This window comes from Lepidochelys olivacea, assembly GCF_965140295.1.
Source record: "Lepidochelys olivacea isolate rLepOli2 genome assembly, chromosome: 10".
Lineage (NCBI taxonomy): Eukaryota > Metazoa > Chordata > Testudines > Cheloniidae > Lepidochelys > Lepidochelys olivacea.
In genome coordinates, this window is record NC_140420.1 from 3058185 (window position 1) to 3081054 (window position 22870).

Here is a 22870-nt window from a genome sequence, read left to right on the forward strand (position 1 = left end):
CAGTGGGGTGGGGTAACTATTCTGTAGCCAAGTATTACGCATTAGGAAAAAGTAGGTTTCAGAGTAACAGCCGTGTTAGTCTGTATTTGCAAAAAGAAAAGAAGTACTTGTGGCACCTTAGAGACTAACCAATTTATCTGAGCATAAGCTTTCGTGAGCTACAGCTCACTTCATCGGATGCATACTGTGGAAACTGCAGAAGACATAGACATAGTTTCCACAGTATGCATCCGATGAAGTGAGCTGTAGCTCACGAAAGCTTATGCTCAAATAAATTGGTTAGTCGCTAAGGTGCCACAAGTCCTCCTTTTCTTTTTAGGAAAAAGTAGCGTATGATATTAAGACAATTGCATCTGTTTGCACCTATTACTAGAGGTAATGCTGAAGTGTCTGGTGAGATGAAAGTGTCTAAATATTAGATATTCCCATTATGAATAAGACAGCAGACAGGTTATAATTACTAGACATTTATTACCCTTCTTGAAGGCAAGTTGCAAGACTCAATTTCAGGTAGCATTTTTTTGGAGGACAGGGGATTGGCGTGAAGACACAGCTGGCGCTCTAGGTCTTCGACTCCATTTCTCACCTTTGCCATCACTGCTGGACCTCAAAGCAAAACCTTTCCACTTTCAAAGTCCTGCTGAATACAGCCAGTTTTCCTGTACACAGCTGAGCAAGAGTCAGTGAGAAATTGAGTAAAATGGCAGCCACCTAGCTGCAGCCTGAACCTGGAGAAGGCCCAGGGGATACCTTTTCACAAAAATAAATAAACCTGAATAGAAGAAAAAAAACGCTCTATGATCAGCTGTGAACACCACAACGTAGCATCCACTAACGCAGTCCACGGCACAGCTTACACATCTTCCCTTCACAAACGTGTTTCACGTACATCCAGAGAGACACACAGGATGAGTAAAACCACCAAGGACACAGTGCTCTCACCTTTAAACAAAGAGAGTGGGTGTTTTAAACAGGAGTTCTCGACATTCAAAACAGTCTCATACCAAGTCCCTGAAAAAGGGAGATGAGTCTCATAGCGGAACGATTGCTCACAAAGGCAGTAGTGATTGATGAAAACAATTACAAGCCAACAAGAAAGGGTCAGCATCAGCAACACTGCACTGGTCACTTTCTTTTCACTGGCGCTGTTATGAGGATGAGCAGCCTGGAGTCCTCACATGCACAGTCCCATCGTTTGTGTGAGCTCCCCTCCAGCAGTAGGTGGCAGCTATGGCTTCTTTGAATTGAATACTTTAAAATGTGATGTTTGAAAGACCTATTTGAAAAGAAAGTGAAAGGAGAATATATTCCTAGGCCAAACACACTCCACTACTCTTAGAACAGCTACTGGGTGGAAAGGGATGTTTATAACAAGTGTCTGGAACCAAAGGAGCATAGGGGCAAGGTAAACGGTCAATATTGCAACCAGAGAAATTACACATCAGTGATTTAAATATGTTGACATTAATTCCCACATTCTTCAGACACCACAATATTTTGTTCCCTCCAGTACTTTATTTTAAGGACCATACAAATGTGAAAAGCAAGAGACCACCATGGATGATAGTAGGCAGCAATGGAATAAAGTAGAAAGAGTCTAGTCCCTCTCCATATAGTTTCTAGCATAGCCGCCACTCTATTAACAAACAAGAAGAAGCCCAGGAAAAAGCCACAGGACCAATTTACAGGATTAAAGGGACTGATTTGTGAGGAAAGATAAAAAGAATCCAGTAGCCTGGCTAAGAGAAAGCCACATGGCAAGTCTGCAAATATTTGAAGGGTTTAAACCAATTTAAAGGAAAGTGAGGATTTACCTAGGGCAGAACAAACCCGGAGCTGGGAGGTAAGGACTCAGGGCAGGAATGGGAAAGTAAGGTTCAGTGTAAGAAAAAGGCCACTTTCTGACAATGGGAGCGATCAGTCGGTGGAACAGCTCCACTTCAAAGGGCTGAAGTCTCACTGCTCAAGGTCTTACAATCAGGGACGTATGTTTAGAGTAGGATTAGCCAATGGAGATAACAAATAAGTCTTGTCTCTCTGCAGCTTCTCAGATATGCTGTACCATTCAGTCCCTGCACATACAGCTTCTGCTGATAGCAAGAGGCCCTGTGAACGAAGGGCACCTCTTGTTCAAAGTGTTTTTCTAATCAGAGTGAAGCACAGCAGAGGGATAACACTAGCCAATATTACTGGGGAGAGATGAACTTTTTGTGCTGAGCTCCTCAAGACATAATCCTGCATGGTCATCACTTCTCATCTCCCTGTCATCAATAGGGAACCAGGCATTCCTGCACCTTACACACAAAGACTGTAGGCCCTGCTTAGCAGACAGTGTAAGCCAGCAGCTGTTATGCTGCAGCAAAGGAGAGCTTTAGCTCTAGCTTCATCAGCCAGATAAACTATTCTGCACCCAGCCTGGCTAGGATATATGGGAAACCCTTTGGAAGAGGTTTCTCCCACTAAGAGTTGATGACGAAGAGCATGAATGAAGATTACTTTAGAATCTTACTCCATTGCACCTAATGGACAATTGAGAATAACCGATTCCCTGCTGTTTTTTCTTGGGTTATCCAGCTGGAGAAGCTGTTTGGGAATATTCAAACTATCGAGCAGCCTATGAAATTCTGCAGTAGAGTAGTTCTAACTAGAACTAGTCAGAAAACCATTTTCCCATTCTGCAAAAATGTGAGCTTTTGAAAATGTTTCCCATTCTGCATCAAGACAAACCAGAGACCTTTGGAAATTTTTTGTAAAAAATTGGGGAGAGAGACCCACCCCAGACTAGCCAATAGCCCAGTGGTTACGCTACTTACCTGTTTCAGAACAGGGACATGAACCCAGGTTTCCTATTTGCCAGGCAAGTGCCCTAGTCACTGGGCTATTGGCTATTCAGGGGTGGGTTGGTCTCCCTCTCTTTTTGATATATTCCCACAATAAGCGTTGGTTTCAACATATTGGCATTTTCCAATAAAATTCGTCAAAAATTCCCAGCTTTACTCCTAACCCCTCCGAATGTGCGCCGGTTGAAGACGTACATCCAGCCACCCAAACCATACCTAGTTAGTTGGCTTGTTTTTTTAAATATGCACCAGCAACACATGGTGCTACAGGAGATACAAATTAAGACAAATTCCAGTCCAGGAGACACAGAATTGTAAGCTGCTTGCAGTTTAAGATCAGGAGACAGATATAAAGAGTTAGATTAAGAGGGGAAATTTTGTATGTTCCCCCCACATGCAGGCACCAAGAGAAGACTGGCTCTTCAGGAGAGATACAAAAGGGGGCAGCATGAAAGGAGCAAAGACTAAGCTGATGGAGAGAGCATTTCAGTGCTGTCAAGTCACTATGAAACCAGCCTGTTTGTTAATTTATACAGCACTCTCAGTGTGCAGGACTTAGGAACCCACTTTATTAGCTCTGACACCATCACAAGCTGGCAATTGCCAGAAAAGTTATTTAAGATCTCTGTTAATTTAAAAATCCTAACCCTGATCTACTTGGATGGATTTCCTGGTGTGGCAGGTTGCATGCCTGTACAAACCCTTGGAGGATGTGGAGTGAGAAGCACTTGTCTAGTCACGACCAGGTAGGTGCCCACTGCTGTACAAGGGTAGAGAAGCTGCCCCCAGGTCCTGCTACTGGAGACTCCAGGGATACACCTGATGTATGCAGGCAGCCTTGCCAAGCTTTAAACAGACATCCTAAAACTTAAAGAAACATTACCCAGATTACAGCGATCTTTCACAGCCCAGCAGATGCAGTAATGCTGCATGAGTTGTTCAAGGAGTTCCTTTTCGTCGAGGAATTCGAGTCCCTCTATTCTGTAGGGAAATAGAAATTATGATTTAAAACTTAAATCTTCCTTGCGCATTTTGTAACACGTCTCTTTATTCCACAGAAATGAGCAGTTTCTGTAGTAAAAATTTTCTTTTTGGCATACGAATATGTACAAAAGGGGAAATGGCAGCGCTCTGAGCCTTTGCTCAGGCTAGAACGTACAGCAGTCAGGGATGCCTGATTTCACCGTTTAAAGGGAAATTTTTTGAAGGTCCCAAGTAAGTTGTGCAATAACTACTAATGTGCATACCTAAGTGTGATTTTCTATATACTACCTTTGTCTTCTCCCCTCCTTTCTAACTGCTGGGATTCAGTGTACCAATGCTAAACCATGCATCTTGACATTACGATAAATACTTTTTATTCATCTCTTTTGCTAAAGTACACATAACATCATCAGGTTTGTGGAGATGTAATACTATAGGCTGATGAAAGGCGCCTATATCCTGATGAATGATTTTAGGCTACCATTTCAGACTCTACTCCCATCAAAGCCACAATATATTTACTCATTGCCATTGTCCAGAAAAAGGGGAAGTTTCATTGCATTGCAGCAGAGTTTTTCTGAATGCCATCATGGCTCCCAATAACCACCTTCCTGCGTGAGCAAGTGACTGGCCACACTCCCAGATCTTATGGATGAGACATGTATAATTATTTATATTACCATAGTGCCTAGAACTCTGAGTCATGGCCCAAGAACCTGCTGTGCTAGTCGCTGTACACACACAGAACAAAGATGGTCTCTGCCCCAGTTTCCCATCTAATGACTTCCTTCCTCGCGAAATGGCCATCCCTACACTCTATTGATATTTTAGTCTTTACCTTCCATTCTAAAAAACTGTTGAAGTGGAAGTGCTGCTGCTGTGGACAAGGCCAGAGGCAGGTGCATTTCGGTGATGGGTAAGTGATTCCTAGATATACACACCACGTCAGTAAACACTGTAAAATCATTCAGGATAAAAAGCTATAAAAATAAAAGGCATTCTCCTCACTGAAGGTCAGAGAACTGGGGTAGCTCTTTCACTGGCACCTGGGACAGACAAAAGGAACTGAACAATCATCAATGCTTTTTACCATGGAAGAAACGTTTGACACTTCAGTAACAGATTGAGAAAACCCAACCTGGTCACCCTGACTTGGACTGCATACAATTTACAATCTCATGGCTTGGGAAATCTCCATACGTGAATGTTTATTTTGATCAAAATAACCTGGTTGGCCAGCTCAAACTGCAGCTGATTACAGACTTCTAAATTGCCTGCAATACTAATTAAACATTTAGCAAGTTACTTATTTAAAAACTTATCTGTCTCATTCTTTTTCACATTAAGGACTTAAACTGATATCTCTGATTGTGGAGATGGCCACATGCCCAGAAAGCTTATTTCATGAATAATCCAACGGTAGTGAATGGTAATGGCTCACTTTGGGAAGGAAAGTGCAGGTGAAAAGTCTACTTTATAAAAGCAAATTTATAAGATAGATCACTGCACCACTCATCAGGGAAATGGCACCCTGATGGGTGGAGGCATGGCAGATGTTTAACAGCCAGCAACAACATTATGTAACAGTTTCTGTCAGCTGAAGGATAGATACAACTACAGTTCAAACTGTAGATGCAATGCAATTGACCAACTGGAGTTTATTGAGGACACAAGTCACCCTCAGTTTATGCTCTGTGGGCTAGACTCTGCCCTTAGACCTGGCCATGAGCAAGGCAAAGTGCGTAAGCTGCATCAACCCATTGCGACTTAGACACTCCTCTCCACATTGCAAGTCTTCCCCTGCTTCTTTATCGTGAGGTGCAGCAATGTATTCTTGGCTTATACCAGCAATATCCATCCTGCCCTGGCTCAGCTACCTTACCCAGCCAGCAGGGGGAGCAGAACAGAGAATGACCATTCCCCACCCACTTGCTCCAGAGAGGGAGGAAGCAGACACAAACCCTTGCTTACTCTACAGGTCTGGATCAAAGATCTGGCTAAGGGGAGTTCTGACTCCCTGGTATGAGCACATAGCATGAGTCACAAGCTAGCCCCATGTGCTTCTAGCTCACCCATCGCTGCAGTGGCTTAGCCACCAAGAAGGAATGCCAAAGGAACTTTTCATTCCTGTACTTTGCATTCCTACAGGTCTCTGTGCTCGGAGCTATTTTACATCTCCTCCAAAGACAGCACCAACGGTAGCAGCCGTGCCCCGTCGGCATGCTGAGGGAGAGTGGAGGAGGGTAAACTCTTAGATCCAGGGTACTGCCAAGAGCAGTATGAGCAAAGTCCCACTTGCAAGTAAGACTTAGGGCTTGGCTACACTTGCATTGTATAGCGCTTTAATTTGCTGGCTCAGGGGTGTGAAAAATCACCCCCCAGAGGAGCAAGTCAGAGCGCTTTAAAGTGCTAGCGTAAACAGGCTCCAAGAGCGGAGCTAATCCCAGGAGCACTGGGAGAGCTCTCTCCCAGTGCTCCACACTCACACTTCAAAGCACTGTCATGAGAGGGCTACCCTGACAGCACTTTGAAGTTTCCAGTGTAGCCATACCCATAGATAAACCTCACTTAGCTCAAGAGATAGAAGGAGATCTCAGGAAGGTGGTGCTATGTATTACAGATACCAAACAAGTGATTGAGATGAGCTATTGTGGAAACATCATTTAAAAGGAGAGTTCTGCCTACAAGCAAGCAGTCAGCAGTACCTTTTGACATCAGCCTGTGGCAAGTAGCGGTAGACTTCCATCATATCAATGGCACGTGCAGTTTCCCAGCCATTTAACAGTAAGCGCTCCCTCTGTAAAATGAATGGGAAGTAGCATGCTCAGACAACTTGAGAAGGAAAGTGAAGGCAAGGCAAGTGCCCGGTCTTTTTCTTGGCATTTGCTAGGAGTGGTATGTGCATTAGGGCTGGAGACCTACTCTCTGACATTACAAGTATCTGATGAAAAAATCATTTCTGATTAATGGAAATTAAGATTCCTAATAAGCCTAAAATTGAGGGTAAGATTTTTGCTTTTCTCAAAAAACAAACAGTCACATTTTTACTCACTGGATACAGGAGATGAATGGTGTCTATGTAATATAGAGGGGTAATTCTTTATTATGACGAGCGGGAATATGAAGTGTTTGTACTGGCAGAGGCAAGTTAGCGTACACACAACTGCTATCCACTGGTCTGAGTCTTCTTATAACTGCCGTATCTGGAGAAGCTGAAGCTTGCCATTACATTGATAGTTTACTACCAGACTCATTGCTCTGTGTGGGCTGGCCTCACCTGAGAGTCTAAGGATTTGCAGGCTTCCACTCCAGCCAGGCTGCACTGTCTTCTCTGCAAATTCTCAATCATGATCTGCCCAAACCTATCAGCCATGTTCACCTTGGAAAGAAGAGGAGACAAAAGGTGTCATTTTTCTCTTTGAAAGGGGATTTAACTGAGCATTAACAACTGGACTGGAGGCCTGCCAGTGCTGTTCACAGACCAACTGAAACTAACAGAGCCAATGCTGCTGGTTGCTCCCAACTTGATTTAGATTCAGATCAGTAACTTACAAGGTGGAAGGTTCATTATCAACCCGAGCTATCCAGGTCCCAAAAGGCAGCTTTTCACTTTCACACAGAAAGACTCAGTGAAGGCTAAGGCAACGTTTGCTCCATTATCAAAGGTGCCAAAGGAGTGATGACTATAAAATGTAATAAACTTATGTAACAACATCACGCAGTGCCATTTCCTTGAATTGTGCCATCTGCAACCATCATCTTAGAATTCTAAAATCTGGATTAATCAGATTTTGGAAAGAAACTCAGTTGTTTCATTTTGGTACATAACAACACACATCAACCATTCACCAGAACATGCATTTGTAACTATTTGTTACCCAATATCGGAGGTCAGTCCCATAGCCCCCCCTGCATTGGAGGTATTTAAGAACAAGTTAGACCAACACCTGTCAGGGATGGTCTAGGTACACATACTCCTGCCTCATGCAGGGGGATGGATGAGATTAACCTTGAGACCCCTTCCAGCCCTACCATTTCTGGAAATCTAATCCAAAAGCCAGCTAAATCCTGAATTTGCAGAGTTTGGATTAGAAAAGTCTACGAAATTGTAATCTATCATTTTACATGCAAAACTCCCACTGCTCTCAGAGAGTAATATGCAAGTAATGCAGCAGTGAAAAGCTACATCTTTTTCCTTTTACCTGCTCATAGTTTATAAACATAGCCGCCTGAAAAGTGTTTGCTGCCCACTTTAGAAGACTTGCGGACTGCTGAGGGGTCATATAAACCAGCACACACTCTGCTATCAGGAGCGTAGGCAATCTTTAAAAAAAAAAGGGGGGGAGGGGGAGAGGAAAAAAAAAATCAAACTGTTTCTACTATATATCATTCAAGAATGGTGAGCAACAGACAAGTGCTTTCACATGCACATGTGAACCAGTTAGGGACACGCCACATCTCAATGAAACAGACATTCCTGGAGGACTGAATCATTTTACCATGCAAAGACTAGGATTGGGTCTCTAGCCTTTCCAGGTGATACTAGCAATGAGAGGTTACTTGTACAGGAGTTGTAAGCTTTTCCTATTCCAGCAGTTTCCTAATCTTTTCCATACCATGACCCCAAGTTACAACAGAAAAAGAGGTACAAGGCCCCTTTCCCATCTAGCCACAATGAAAGGGAGGTTTCACGAGCCCCCAGAACCTGTTCATGACCACTAGGATCTGTTCTTTACCCTGGCCTGTCCCTTTCCCAGTAGCAAACCAGGTATTGGCAAGAGCTTGTCCCCTCTTCATCCTGCAATTTTGTCTTGATCAGCAAAGGCAAGACGGATACTTCACTTTCACCATCACATCCTGAATCTTAATTCTCCTTTGCCATAGGAGGAGCTGGAGGCTGTGTATATTCTGTGGAGATTTGGACTTCAATGGATCTTGAAGTCTGTTCCTGACGAGCACATGCTCCCTGCTTTACTCCTTTACAGTAAACGTATCTCTCTGCATAGAATATTTAAGAGGCCAACATTTTAAGGACAGCCACATACAGACCAGTACCAGCAGAAAGGTCTTGACAGTACCAGATCATGTTTTGCTAGCTATGATTCAGCTATTGCTTCTCTTTTCCCCTCCATCCACACTGAAAAATGCAAATCTCTACAAGAGTAATTTTGTCTATAAATAAGAAGTTTGCTTTTTGATACCTTTATCACTAGAAACAAAAGGAATTCCACAAGGAGTTGTGTAGATAAGATGGGACAGTGCTTTTAAGATGAAAGTGCAAAAATCTAAATGACAGCTTAATACATCCTGGTTACCTCACCCGCCTTTTCCCTGATAGCTATGCTCTCTTTCTCTCTCTCAGATTTGGAAAGGGCATCGATCACTTTGGAAATGGCATCCATCAAAGCTCTCTGGGCTCACGTACTGAAACTTAAGTACATAGTTTCTGAGCAACAAAATCCCAGATTCTACCTCCAGGACAGAGCTCTTGACAGATTCTCCCTTTACCTACCTCAGGAAAAAATAAAAGTCTTAGGATATAGGTTGACCTTAAGAAGAGGCATAGAAAGCAAGCTGCAAGAGTAGAAACCTGGAAGAGTAATTCTGTGTATGTTAGTGTCTTTATTCTATAAAGTACTGTAGTTGGGTACCAGAATCTCTTGGACAGCACCCTCTAACAGTACACAGATGTAAGAGTATATAGTGAGTTAGTCACTAATCATTAACAAAATGTAAACTGAAATGCAATAAATCCAGCTTCTAAAAAAGGCAATTCAGAATAGCAACATTTGGGCAATGTGCCAGTGTTCTTATTTTAAATCAAGTGAGATTTATAATCCCAAGTATTATAAGTGAGCTACACACATACTTACAGAGCAGGCATAATAGTTGTAGTGGATTTTCCTCTAAGAGGTTTGATGTTTTCTCATGTAGGAAGAGTGTGAGTCTTGCAGAATGGGCTGAAGATGAGGAACTACCCTGATTAGGACTTGGAAATATGCAGGCAATGACTGCAGTAGCAGCCTGCTCGGTGAAGCTGCACTGTATCTGCACAATTCCTTCTGCTCAAAGGATTCAGAACACGGTAACCATGGAAATGGCATAATAAAAACTGGAGGCAGTTACCGTACTCCCAAAACAGATTTTGCTTTCACCAGTACATTTCCACAGACCTTTGAAACAGATTATCTTACTGTGTATCCATGTTAAATTTCTTTAGTTTTTCATCCAGCTCTGATGAGGCTCGAAGATCTGCTGCAAGTATAGCATATCGGCTGGAATCTAGGCTGTGAGCATCTGCAATTTTAAGATTAATGGTTAAGTTCTTGATAAGAAAAAGGGATGTTGCAATTACTGGAGTATTTTTAAACAAAGGAAGACACGAGCAACTTGAGATCCAAAGTTTGACCTGCTGTATATTAAAAAGAAACAAACAGCAGAGTCTTAAAAGCTCTCTGTAGTAACTAAATACTGTATATGCAGGATATTGATTTACAGATTGCAATGGATTACTATCAGACTGTTCAGCAAGATGAGTCTCTTGCTTCTATCACCACTAATGCAGGTAGATAGCCCTGACTGTTGCCATTGGTTCAGGGTGGGGAGAAGGGAAACAAAAGATAAGGATAGCAGGATGTCCCCCAGGGCAAAATAAAGCTTTGTCTGAAGGCTTGATTTATTTTGTAAGACCTCCTAACGTTTCCCCATACACTCTGATTTACTAATAAATAATTAAATTTTAATTCCACATAAATCAGCAAAGGAACCACCATTATGATGTAATAAGGATTAGCACATTACTGGATGGCAGACAGAGGACAGGAGTTCTGAATGTTTTTGGTTTTAGGTCATAAGAACGGCCTTACTGGATCAGACCAAAGGTCCATCTAACCCAGTATTCTGTCTTCTGACAGTGGCCAATGCCAGGTGCTTCAGAGGGAATGAACAGAACAGGCAATCATCAAGTGATCCATCCCTTGTCACCCATTCCCAGCTTCAATTATGTTAATTTAGTGTTCAAAGATTAAGTGAATGAAAGGAGGAGGTATTCTGTAGGGGCAGAGATGCTTCATAAAGCTACAAGGATAGCTGAGCTCTCAGGAAACTGCTTTTGACCAATACAAAAAGAGATAAAGCCATGGTAGTCAGAAGGTTAAGATACACACGGATGTTCCTTTATGCTGGCATTAGACCGACAGTATAAGGAAGTCAGTAGTAGCATTATCGTTCGTGACTGGTAGCAAAAGGAATCCCATGTCCAGAGTAGCCAACCAATTCAGACTCTCAGTCTAGTCTCCATATGAAGGACTTTACATTTAAACTGAAGATATGGTTTGATGAGACACTTGAAAAATGCCTGGGGGCAAAAGGGCAGTCATATTTTGAAGGACTTTAGGCATAAAGTTAGATTGTCCAAGCAACTGGTTTATGCCCTACTTTGAACTCAAAAACTGTGATTATACTGTAAAACCACTAGGTCAAAATGGCACATTCATTTCCCCATCCGAGCACTAGCAGTAAAATAAGTAAACAATGGAAAAACCCCAAGTGAGATTCAAATGTCCTTGCAGCATTCAGTCTATATACATCTGCAATAGCTATCACTATCTTTGGCATGGTTTCATTTGGAAGCCTCCAGTAACACCATTGCAGACAAACATCATTACTGAATGCTAATATGAGGCCAGGTGTCAAAAACTAGCTAAAGAGAGTGCAGCCAAGTGAATGAAGAGACAGGAAGAACAGGGTTTTCCATTTCAGAAAAACTAGTAATTGAGAAGCAATTTATTAAACTCAGTAAGTACTTCAGACACTGCAACTGGCATAAACCTGCCTAGCTCTCAAGCTACCAGCACTCCAAACCGTCACCAGCAAAATAAAACAAACAGTTGCTGAACAAAGATACAAACACAGAAAGTTCACTCAAAGTTACAGGAGAGAAGATAAAGTTGGGCAGAGTAAATGATTCACCATTTGAGTCAACATTTTCTGCACATTTACTCTGTAACAACAGCTCTATTTCCCTCACCCATTCATTTCAGTTATTATACCAGGCCCACAAAAGTGGTATTCAAGGGCCAGGTCATCCAAGCAGAATTCCAGATGGCCTAGCAAAAAGCAGGGAAGGAATAATGAGTTAAACTGTCCTATCCACACAGGATATAGCAAAATACATCATCATCCAATTAGCAACTAAGTTAAATACAACTTCTGTTTCACACTTCATCAACTTGAATACATTAGTAAATTAAAGTTTGTTCTTGGCTGTAATAAAAAAAATGCAAGGTTTGAGAGGATGTTGTGATGGGCACAGTATCTGGCTTTTAATACTGGCTGTCTAGGTATCTATAATCCACAAGCAAAGACATCTGAGCTCTCTTAGTGCAAACTAAGGCACAAGTGCAGTACATACGGCATGCAAACTGATGCATTTGTCATATCACTAACATGACATTTTTAAGCAATAGCACCTTTACATATCACAATAATTCTTACATGCACACGCACAAAACTTGTAAGTGGTTCTGCTTGTTAAGGAATCTTGGAGAAATGAAGTATGAGGTTAAGTGAATCTGTTCTGAAAAGTGAGAGTAGACAAAAGAGCATTAGGAAAAGTCTCTGAAAAGCGAGAAAAAGTTTTTAAACCACCATCTCTCTGAAATTCCTTGTAGGATTTTCCCCAGGAGCTCTACAAAAATTCTGACTTTGGAAAAGATGTGCCATGTAAAATTTAGGAAGAATTAGTTACGTTTTAGTAAACCTAATAGTAAAGGTATATGATAAAAATCAAGCTTAAACCTTTTTTAAATGGATAGACTAACATCCTTCTGTAATTATATTCTGAAAACTTACCCAAGGCAAGGCAAGGCAAGGGGCTATATTGTGTATATTGCTCTAAGGCCAAAAATCGAAGTCAGGCTAGAAATAGCTGCGTAAAATATCACAAACTGGCATTGTACTTTGCCACCACATGACAATATTATATTACTTAACATCCCATTTAGAGAGCTCCAGATTTACAGTTCATACCAGTGAAGCAGAACAAATATAAACACAAACACACAGCTACCTATAGTGCAGCGCAAAAAGCAAAAGCTAACAGCATCTTGGTACTGCAGTCATATTGTCTTGACTGGTCTGAGTCTGGGATTTATGAACAGAAAGTTTAGTCAAGTGAAGTTGATTCCAGTTCTCTTTAGTGCAAGGAACTTCCACTGCTTCTGCTTTCACTATCTGCCTTGCTCCTCCAAAGATCTCACATCACAATAACCTCCCCTTGGGAAGAAGAGCTCACAGTTCCCACAGAAGTCTGGCAAGCAGGCTCCTTCCATCAGCCAAGGAGTGTTGCTTGAGAGCTTTCTCTCCCCATGCTGGGCCAGGGAGCTGCGACCCTGAACTATTCTCCTCCATGGCACCCAGTGGAGAGAGGTGGACAACAACAAAAGGTGATTGAGAAATTGAAGGAATAAGGCTTCCTGTTTCAGGCCCCGCTTGGGAATATTTCCAAGTAGGGAAAAGAATGCACTTTTCCCCTCCAAAAGCTGAAATGTTTCTTTGGAAGAGGCATTTATTTTCTGTGGATCACTTTTCAATAGTCCTGCCACATACCATCATTAGAAAGATTGGGACAGGCAACTAAGCACATGGCTCTTTTAGTATCTTGCGCTGGCAAGCGAAACAGATGAAAGAGTCAGCTGTATGCAACTAGGAGATGAAGCAGTTGGGCTTTAAAGTGAAGAAGTCATGGTCTGTAAGATTGAGGGGTTTATTTAAGTTTCAGCCTTTTCACTGGTAGAAATATGCAACTAACTTTGGGCCTTGACCCATCCTGGTCCGTTAGTGGACAACAACAGCTTATGTGCTATTTCCCCCATTTTCTTTTGAAAAGGACATTTATTGATTTGTGCCTCTATTTGTTCAATTGTGAAACAACTGTAACAGTTGTGTTTCAGTTCCATGCAATCTGGATACGATACACATATCCAACCATAGCAAAGCTACAGAGTAGTTTGGATTAAATCATTTATACCTTTGCAGTGTGTATCCTTCCTCTGAAAGTGGGTTTCTTTTACTCAGTTTCCCTCAGTATGTTTACATATGGGGTGATGGCCTGAGGTTTGAGTTCTGTATAATCATTTAAGAAAAGAAAATAATCAATACTTTAGCCTCTCAGTTTACTGAAGGATGAGAAAATGCAGCACTTTCCAGGACAGCCACAATGAATAGCTTACTCCCGTCAGCAGTGTGACAGATGAAGAGTACCATCATCTGAAATACCATGGGGGGGGGTGGGGGGGGAATTAACCATGGAAATCAATACCTACATCACAAATTTTTGTGAATCCATGCACCCAGAACACAAACATCTGAGGGGACCAAGAAAGAGCCCCCTGGATAAAGTATAACAGGACTAAGACTCGAAGAATTTTGTCCCAAACATTGGATAAAACTGAAAGAGCAAACAGACTAAGAATGAAAAATAACCCAGTTCTCTTGCTGTCATACAATCACAGGACCCTTACCAATGAAAGATTTGCAGATTAGAAGCAAGGATTCAACATCTGAAGATGTCTGCATTTGGTAATGAACAAATCTGGAAATGCATGGGCAAAAAAGCTGCTCCAAAGTCTAGACAGTGTACCAGCTAATTAAAGAGCGGGGATCCACACAAGTGGCATGGTAAGACAGTGCTCCAAGAAAGTTCTAGATATTGCTGACAAAGTAATGGAAGGTGGAGAACAATCCTCCTAATATTACTTTAATAAAGCCACCATATTGATCTGGGACTTCAAGAGAAAACTAACAATGCATTCAAGTGAACAGCCAAGTGTCAACACAGTGGCTCCAATTAGTTGTTCAATTCAGCAAGCTATGGAGCTCTTCCCTCAGGTATCTATTTTCAGACTGCAACCCCTGCTATCATTTTGTTCCATGAAGGACAAGGAAGAAACATGCTGCCCTGGAACCAAGAAAATTCATCTGTTGGTACTTGTCCTAAGAAAGAACTAGAAACATGTTACGCTTGTGGAATGGAAAGCGGCGACAGGACAAGAGTCAGGTCAGAGGATACTTTTCATCAACTGAAGTAGCATATGCCAAAGCATACATCTCAGGAGCAATTTACATACAAGGGGCACTAGGAATCCATCACAATCCTTGATAAATTGTTCCAATGGTTAATTATCCTCACTGGTAAAAATATGCATTTTATATCCCATCTGAATTTGTCTAGCTTCACCTTCCCACCATTGAATCTTGTCATGCTTTTCTTTGCTAGATTGAAGAGCCCTTTACCTACACCATGAACTGAAATTTGATGCTTATAGACTGATTAAATTCATCCCTTAACCTTCTCTTTGTTAAGATAAACCATTTAGACTTAAGGAGCTCATCACTGTAAAGTAGGTTTTCCAAATCTTTTAATTATTCTTCCGGCTATTCTCTGAACCCTCTTTAATTCATCAGCATCCTCTTGAATTAAAGCCCATCTGCTTTTGGAGCTGACAGTAGACCGTACATGCTCTCCTTTTCAGAGTCCAGTCCTGCAAACACTTACTGAGAATTCTTCTTATTAACGAAGTCAGCAGGACTATCTCCATCATGAAGCACATCACCTGGTAGCACTGTGTGCTGGATGGCCCCCTTCAGTGAGACTTGCATGGACCTTTTTCTACTGAAGCAGATTAACTAGCTTTGGGACAAGTCCACAGCTGTCACTACAGGGCAATGTTCTCCCACCCAAGGCCTGAGTACTGCTCACTCAGAGCCCTGGTGATCCAAAAGCAAAGGACAGAGTTTTGAACTGTGCAACCTACTGCTATGCAAGGACTCACTAGTGAGACAGCCAAGTTAGAGTATGCTTTTTTGATAGACAGGTAATACAGCCCATCATTGAAAAGCAAGTTACCTATACCACTGTGCAAACAGTTGTTTTGGCACAGGTACTAACTAGTTACAGAAGGGGTTTTTTTGGTGGGGGTGGGAAGTAGTCCCTTGGGAATGGAACTTCAAAAGCCAGGCTTTTCATGTAAGCTGCAAAAACACATTGATGGGCCCTACCATCTGAGAATGGACTATGCAGACTGACTTCATTATGCAGTTCAGATGGTAGATACAGATAAAGGACTCATGCAATTAACGAGACAAAAGAAGAGAGGTAGGGATAACACACAGAAGACTTTTTTTATACAAGCTACTGTCCTCGTGATCCCTTATCTTCTTACCTTTCCAAGAAGCAGAAGAAAGCATAATCAGTAAATAATTACACCGGACCCTCGCTAGAACACACGTCTATATAGCGTGAATTCGCATATAATGCGGTCATGGCCATGGATCCCAAATTTAATTACTTTCACTGGAATTCATTTTAATGTGGTCCCCGGGGTAACGCAGTACCACGCATGGATCCCAAACCCTGCGTTCTAGCGAGGGTCCGGTGTACAACGTAAAGAAAAAATCCTGGGAGAGATTGCCAAGTCCCCGTGGAGAGGAGAAGACCTTTTCACCAGCCTCCCCTCTCTCACGCCTCCCCTCACACAATGCATAAACCATTAAAATCCTGCCCACATACTGAAGTGAAGAGATTAGAGATTAAAAAGACAGTGCATTACTGATTTACTTAAGATGACTCACCTATTAGAAACGACTCCCCAGAATGGGATTCCATAATTGGTTTTGACAGGGGAGGTTTTGATCTGTGTGGGGGGGGGGGGGTAGAAGGGAGGGGAAAAGTGTCAGTGAGCAGTTAACTGGCTTACATGATGTCATTTTTCATTACACGAAAACATCTCTGCCCTCTACTGGTAACAGACACATCTACCCTTAGATTTACCCTTAGACCTATTTACTAAAGATTGTAGTTTCTTGTTCATCTTTTAGTTATAGAAGCAAACTCCACTAAGAAAAGGTATGTACTGAGCTCTAGACACTCTTAAGCCTTGGAACAAGTCTTTCATCTCATTTCATGTCACGTATACTTTCTAACTTCCCTATGAGCTTCTATTTACTAATCATAGTTGCTCTTTCTACATCAAAATCACTCTCCCATGGTAGCCAGCCTCAGCATAGAAGTCTGAGGATTTTCCATCTCTTTCTAAGATTTTAAGGGGAGAAAGAATGCAGAGTTTAGCATCACTAGAGACAACCCTCTTCTGTTCTGTAGTCAGAAGTACAGCCCACTTTGCTCCAGAAGTTTTTGTATATCATAGAACACTCAGTTTGATAAAGTGACTGGGTAAGCTAAAGTATAATTTGCATATATAACTAAGTCTTGGTAGTAAGAGATCACTACAGTACCTCTTATTTTTAGGACACCCAAAACTGTGCTATGCTTTACAACAGTTTTCAAACTTTTACGGCTGCATACCCCTTTCCAAATAATGTAGTCTACCACATACCCTCATCTGAGATAGGTATATTATGATCCTATGATTGGATTTCCAAGTCTTACTAAATAAAATGCATTGTCCACCGTTACAATTTTCTCACGTACCCCTAAGGGTACGTGTACCCCTTTTTGAAAACTATGGATTAATAAGGAGACAGAGCCTGATCTTAAATAACGTATAGTTTAAATAGATTACATATAAAGAGACGTGCGGATAGAAGACTAACATTTTTCAGTTATATTTTCACCCTATATCATAATTTTTATTTATTTATAGGCACACAACTGGAAATCTAATCAGTTTAACAAAAAGTGAATTTTAATTTGTTTCAGGCACCACCCCGGCCATGAATCTTCCTATTCATGTCTGTAGGGTTTAAAAGTAGAAAAATACCTTGTAGCCACATTTTCCTGTCCCTGCTCTATTGTTCATGTGGCTCTTTAACAAGGAAACAGTGACACTGACTATATGCGAAACATTAACTAAATACAAAAACTAAAAAAAAAAAAAAAGAAAACATTCTCTCTAATCTCTTCCAGGTGTTACTTGTAATGATTGTGAGCCAAAAGTGTTCAGAGATGTGTAGTTTTTAAGCTGATAGTATCTTCAACTGTTTGCTAATGACAGCCCCTTCATATAGATTTCAATCCTTTCTTACTCACTATATTAAAGTTTTGCTGAGAAACAAAGAGATATGGCAGTTAGTACATGTGGTTTGTGATTAGTGAGGTTCTTTCTGCTGGATTACAAATTTTTTTTTTATAAGGAAGCTATATTCAGCTCTGTATAGCTAAACATGAAGCAACACACACACATACTTACTTGATGTTATGTATTTTTCTTGCTACTATCATTGGAAAATCCACTTCAAAATATTTTTTAGGGAGAAGATTTTCATCCTGGAAAAAAAAAAAAAAAAAAAAATCAGAGCAAGAGTCCAACCTTAGGACTTCATGCAGAGAGAATGGGGGACTTGATTCAGTTTCCCCCTGAACAGTTTTGTTTCATGTTATAGTAGAGTTTCCAGTTTTTGATACCTTAATGCTCTGGGTTTTTTTTTTAAATAAATGAACTAAAAATTAAAGAAACAATATACCCACCCAATAGCAAAAAAACAAACATTTAAGATATTCGAGTAAGCTGGACAAACGGTATGGGGTTTGGCAACCAACATACTGGAAATTGAATTGCAATATACGGTCAGGACATAGTATACAACAGCCGGTTGCAGCAACAGAAGTTCACTCACCATCGCCCAGTGTATGCCTCCAAGGAAGGAAAGAGGAACATCGCACAGGGATGCACACAAAGAGCTTGTATTAGTCAACTTCTTACAAATATGTACCTGCTATGTAGCCCACCTGCTGCATCTCTCAAAAATCCATCCAAAGGGTTAGTTTTAGTCCACGTTCTAGAGGACGTTTTGTGTGCAGTCCACAAGTTGCACTCATGCTAGCAATCTCAAAGAGGATTAGAGCTCTATACTCCCCTATCTGCACGAAGTGGGGAGTCCCACCAGACCCAAGTTTAGGCACAAAACCAGGAAAGCATGGGAAAGCTTGCACTGTCCCACTGCCTATGCGGTTCTTCTTCTAGGGATAGATATGTACTGCTAGCTCCAGGGCTGTCAATCTTCCACCTTTCTGAACGCTATATTAACAAAGAGTTGTGTTAACTACCACGGAGAACACTGACAATTATTCTTAACTGGGTCTCTTTCTATATTACACCTGCTGGTCAAGAAGAACAGAAGGTGGTGTAGCACAAGGATATAATTAAAGGCACCACTCAGCTTTGTTAAACCTTGAGAACAGTGTTTCAACATGGTTTTAGCATGAGTGCAGGCAGGGCAAAAGCCTCAGAACTTGATTTTTTTTTTTTAATCCAGTCTATTTGCAGGACTATAGCACAATAGTTTAAGGTCCCGCTAAATAAACTTAGTTTTTTCAGGATGTCTTCCAGCAATCCATTTACATTGATAGGACCTGATCCTGCAAAATGCTAAACACACTTACCTCTTATAAACATGAGGAAGAACTAGAGTTTGCTTTTATATAGAGTCTTACCATAATATTTGTCATTTAGAATCTTTCAAAGAATAATGCAAAGTAGTATTTAGGACACAGAGAGATGGTACCAAGTATCATGTTGCACTTGATCTCTCTTGATTCTGGATTTAGACCCTTAAATACGAGCAAGGAAATGGAAGTATTATAGATGATACAAGAGCTATAAGGAACGGAAAACTAGGATGTTTCCAAACAGCCACTAGAGGTCACCTTTGTGCCATGCACTCCTACATGACACTGGATTGACTGGTCAATAATTTGTTTGTTTCTTAGGAGAAAATAGGAGAAAGTTTCAGATATGCGCAAACCCTTCCTTTTCCTCATGTTAGGATTCTGAGTGATCATCACCTTTAATCTCCAGAACATGGTATCCATACCGGCACCAAGATTTATGATTTGACAGTTGCATTCTGTCTTCTTTAAAAAAGCCATAAGTAGCTGACTGACTCCATGGACACGAGCGTAGTATCCTGCAGGAGAAAATGCGTTAAAAAAAACCCAGACAACTATAACCATTAGATGTTAGTAATCTTAACTTAATTTAAAAAACAAACAGAGCTCCACACCTGAGGAACTGGAAATTTCAGTTTAAAAAGAGTTCAAACTGAGTCATCTTCGCAGATTAATTCTGGGAGATATACAAACTATGCAGCTGCTTTTATTATTCTCACGTGGAGAGTATTACAGTATTGCCTTGTGCTTTGAGGTTGTGGGTCACATCCCTGGTCTTTGGTTGCTTTGTGTGGTACATTACAGGTGAAGTGGGACACACATGAAAACACAGTTTCCAATACTAAAGGCAGAATGTGACAGAATATTAGAAAGTAATGTTCCAAGACTGAAGGTCCAGTGTGCAAACACTGGGGAGAGCTCGTATCAACCTGTTACATGCTTCCCACATACATTCTATGATATCCAGTATATGGAAGCTCTGTCTGCTGTTGTTCAAGAACTCCACATATTCAGAGTATGTTTGCATTGTCTTTGTTTAAGTTCACATGCTAACTTGCCTCTATTAATTTCAGGTGCTTTTCTTTCTTTGGCCGGTCTCACAAAATATTGGATGTAAGGATCCTTCCAGTAGCCAATACTTACAGCAAATCTGACAAGGGCATGGGGTGGGGGAGCGGGAGGGAAAAAAAAGAAGAGGAGGATTAGCAAATAGAGCCATCAGGGTTTACTGATGAAGACTTAACTTAGACAGAAAAGCTAAAAAGCTGTCTTGGGACAGTCTTCCAAAGAGGTATCCTTGGGTGAGAGACTTAAAATGCCACTGGACACCCGAGACCATTCAAACACACACAGATTACATAAAGTAATTCTACCTAGAAAAAGACTGCTGTTACTATTGTAACATTTTTAATGTATTTCTCCCCATGTATTTGAAGAACTTCGCAGAGACACAAAGCAAAGTTCAGGTACCACCTGCGAAATAATTTGAAGAACTTCAGTGCAAAGATTTCTTCCCTGAGGCCCACTAGATAGAGCAGCTGTGTTGTGACAAGTACCTGGGGATAGCCGTGTGGTGGCACCTTAAAGACTAACAGATTTGAGCATAAGCCACTGGACTGAACTCCTTATTGTCTGTGTTAAATTCCAAGGATTGCACATCACATGGATTTTAATTCCACACATCAACCTAACCTCTAATGGGTATGTGGCTTGCGTACACGTAAACCAAACTGAAGCCTCTAAGTGCTACCTTTATACTAATAAAAATAATACCTCCCCCAGAATCTCTTCACAATTAACTCTCAGAACTAATCGCCAGCATGTTGTCTCTACACCCCGATCACAATGACATCAATGAGGGCAAAACTAGAGGTACAGAAACATTAGACTACAGTAAAAGATTTATAAGTCACTTGAAAAGACTGTCCCAAGACACCAAACATTACTGAACTGTGTCAGACTTCCATTGCAAGTATGACTCACATTCTCTTCACCATATGGCTTTATCTATAATCTCTACGAAGTCAGGATGTTTTTTCAAGCCCTGCTCTTAAACGTTTGTCCAAAACGTATCAAAGGAATAAGTGTACTAGGTAAAATTAAAAATAAGCATGGCACCCTGCCCAGCCCTTCCATCCAGGGTGCTGTATTTAACTGTAAGTCCTGTCAATCAACTTTCTATTTAATTGTTTAGAACCGTGGTTTTCAACCTGTGAGAGGTCTGCAGACTATGTCTAAGATTGCCAAAGAGGTACACACCTTCACTGGAACAAGTTTTTTCAGAGTCCACAAATGAAAAGAGGTTGAAAACCACTGGTTTATAATGTAATTTACTACACCCCTTTTCCTTTGAAAATCAACCAGCCAAAAACATCTTAAGCTTTCTGGACTCATTCCTCCTCTTCATCCTTTTTCCCCCTAAACGAATCTTGATGATTTTTTTCTCTCTCTCTTCTTTTGCCACCTACTCTCTCTCTCTTTCCTCATGTATTAATTGAATTCCTATATATATATATATATATTGGGGGGGAGGGGGCTGAAACCCTCCTAAGCCCCCCAGTCACTCGCACCCTGGCATCTTCTGTTACTGCAGGGTCCAACAGTCCCTCCTGCAGCCCATACAGACCATTGCCGACCCTGCAGGGACCCAACGCCTTCGGCAGCTCCCCCAACACCTTGCGCGCCTATTTCCGACGCGCCATCCCCTGCCCGGCTGGCTCCCCCCGCCCGGGGGTGCGGGGTGGGGGGAAGGGGGCTCCCCTACCCAGCTTCTCCACACCCAGGCCCGCCCCCCTCTCTGCCCCTCCTGAGGCCTCGGCTGCGGCCTGGGGGCGCGGCCGCCCGCCCCGGTACCGTTTACAGATGGACGCGTCCTCGCAGGTGCCCCTCACCGCCTCGTCCGCCTCCTCGGAGCCGGCAAAGGACGGGGCGTCCCGGGCGGCGGTCGCCATGGGGGCGGGTCAGCGGGGGGGGAGGCCCAGACAGGGGCATGGAGCTGGGAACTGCGAAGGGGCCCGCAAACCTCCGCGAAGACTTCCGCCCCTACAAACGAGCCCCCGTCCATTGGGCCTTCCCGACTCCCATTGGCCACTGGCGAGCAGCTGCATGACGAAGGGAGCTGCTGTTGGTCAGTTGTACTGCCAACTCAAATTCGACCCAATAGGAACGTGGGAAAGCTAACAAGCCTCCCCCATTAAAGGTCAGCGAGCCGCAAAGGTTTCTGGGAGTTGTAGTCCTAGTGGCTCACAAACGTTAACTGACAAACGTTGAATAATAATATTTAATAAATAGCAGGACTGACCAGCCTCATCCTCCAGAAGCCAGACCACAAGAGAGGAAAAATCAGTTTTCTCTAAGTGCTTACACTTCTGCAAACTTTATGTGATCAGCACTGCCTGTCAGCATTGTCGCACTAAAGCTTCATGTTGCAAAATCCTTTCTACCTCCCTAGGGCACGGTTCTACTTACACAGTATACAAGTAACTTCGATTGGATTACAAGTGATTTTGTGCAGGGAACCTATCTACACTTCACATAAATGGGATTTCCTTGTTTCCTACAGAGGGACAGTACAGTCTCTAAATTAAAAAAATTATCTACCTGTTCACAATTCACTTGGTATTTGGGATTCAAAGTG

At 41.9% G+C, this 22870-nt stretch overlaps 1 protein-coding gene across 2 annotated transcripts; it reads right to left on the reverse strand.

Moving 5' to 3' along the window:
* Nucleotides 1-451: 451 nt before the first annotated feature.
* Nucleotides 452-22301, reverse strand: LCMT1 (leucine carboxyl methyltransferase 1). Of its 2 annotated transcripts, none has more exons than XM_084641392.1 (11): nt 22125-22301; nt 20292-20383; nt 19630-19751; nt 18035-18111; nt 16458-16519; nt 10019-10121; nt 8027-8147; nt 7102-7203; nt 6530-6621; nt 3724-3821; nt 452-1276 (listed from the first exon to the last, which is right to left on the reverse strand). In XM_084641392.1, exons 1-11 carry the CDS (start codon nt 22295-22297, stop codon nt 1254-1256), a joined length of 1065 nt encoding a protein of 354 aa, XP_084497518.1. In that variant the 5' UTR covers nt 22298-22301; the 3' UTR covers nt 452-1253. The 2 variants fall into 2 exon arrangements, with proteins under 2 accessions (XP_084497518.1, XP_084497519.1); XM_084641393.1 differs by having other exon boundaries at nt 22087-22285.
* Between the last annotated feature and the right edge of the window lie 569 nt (nt 22302-22870).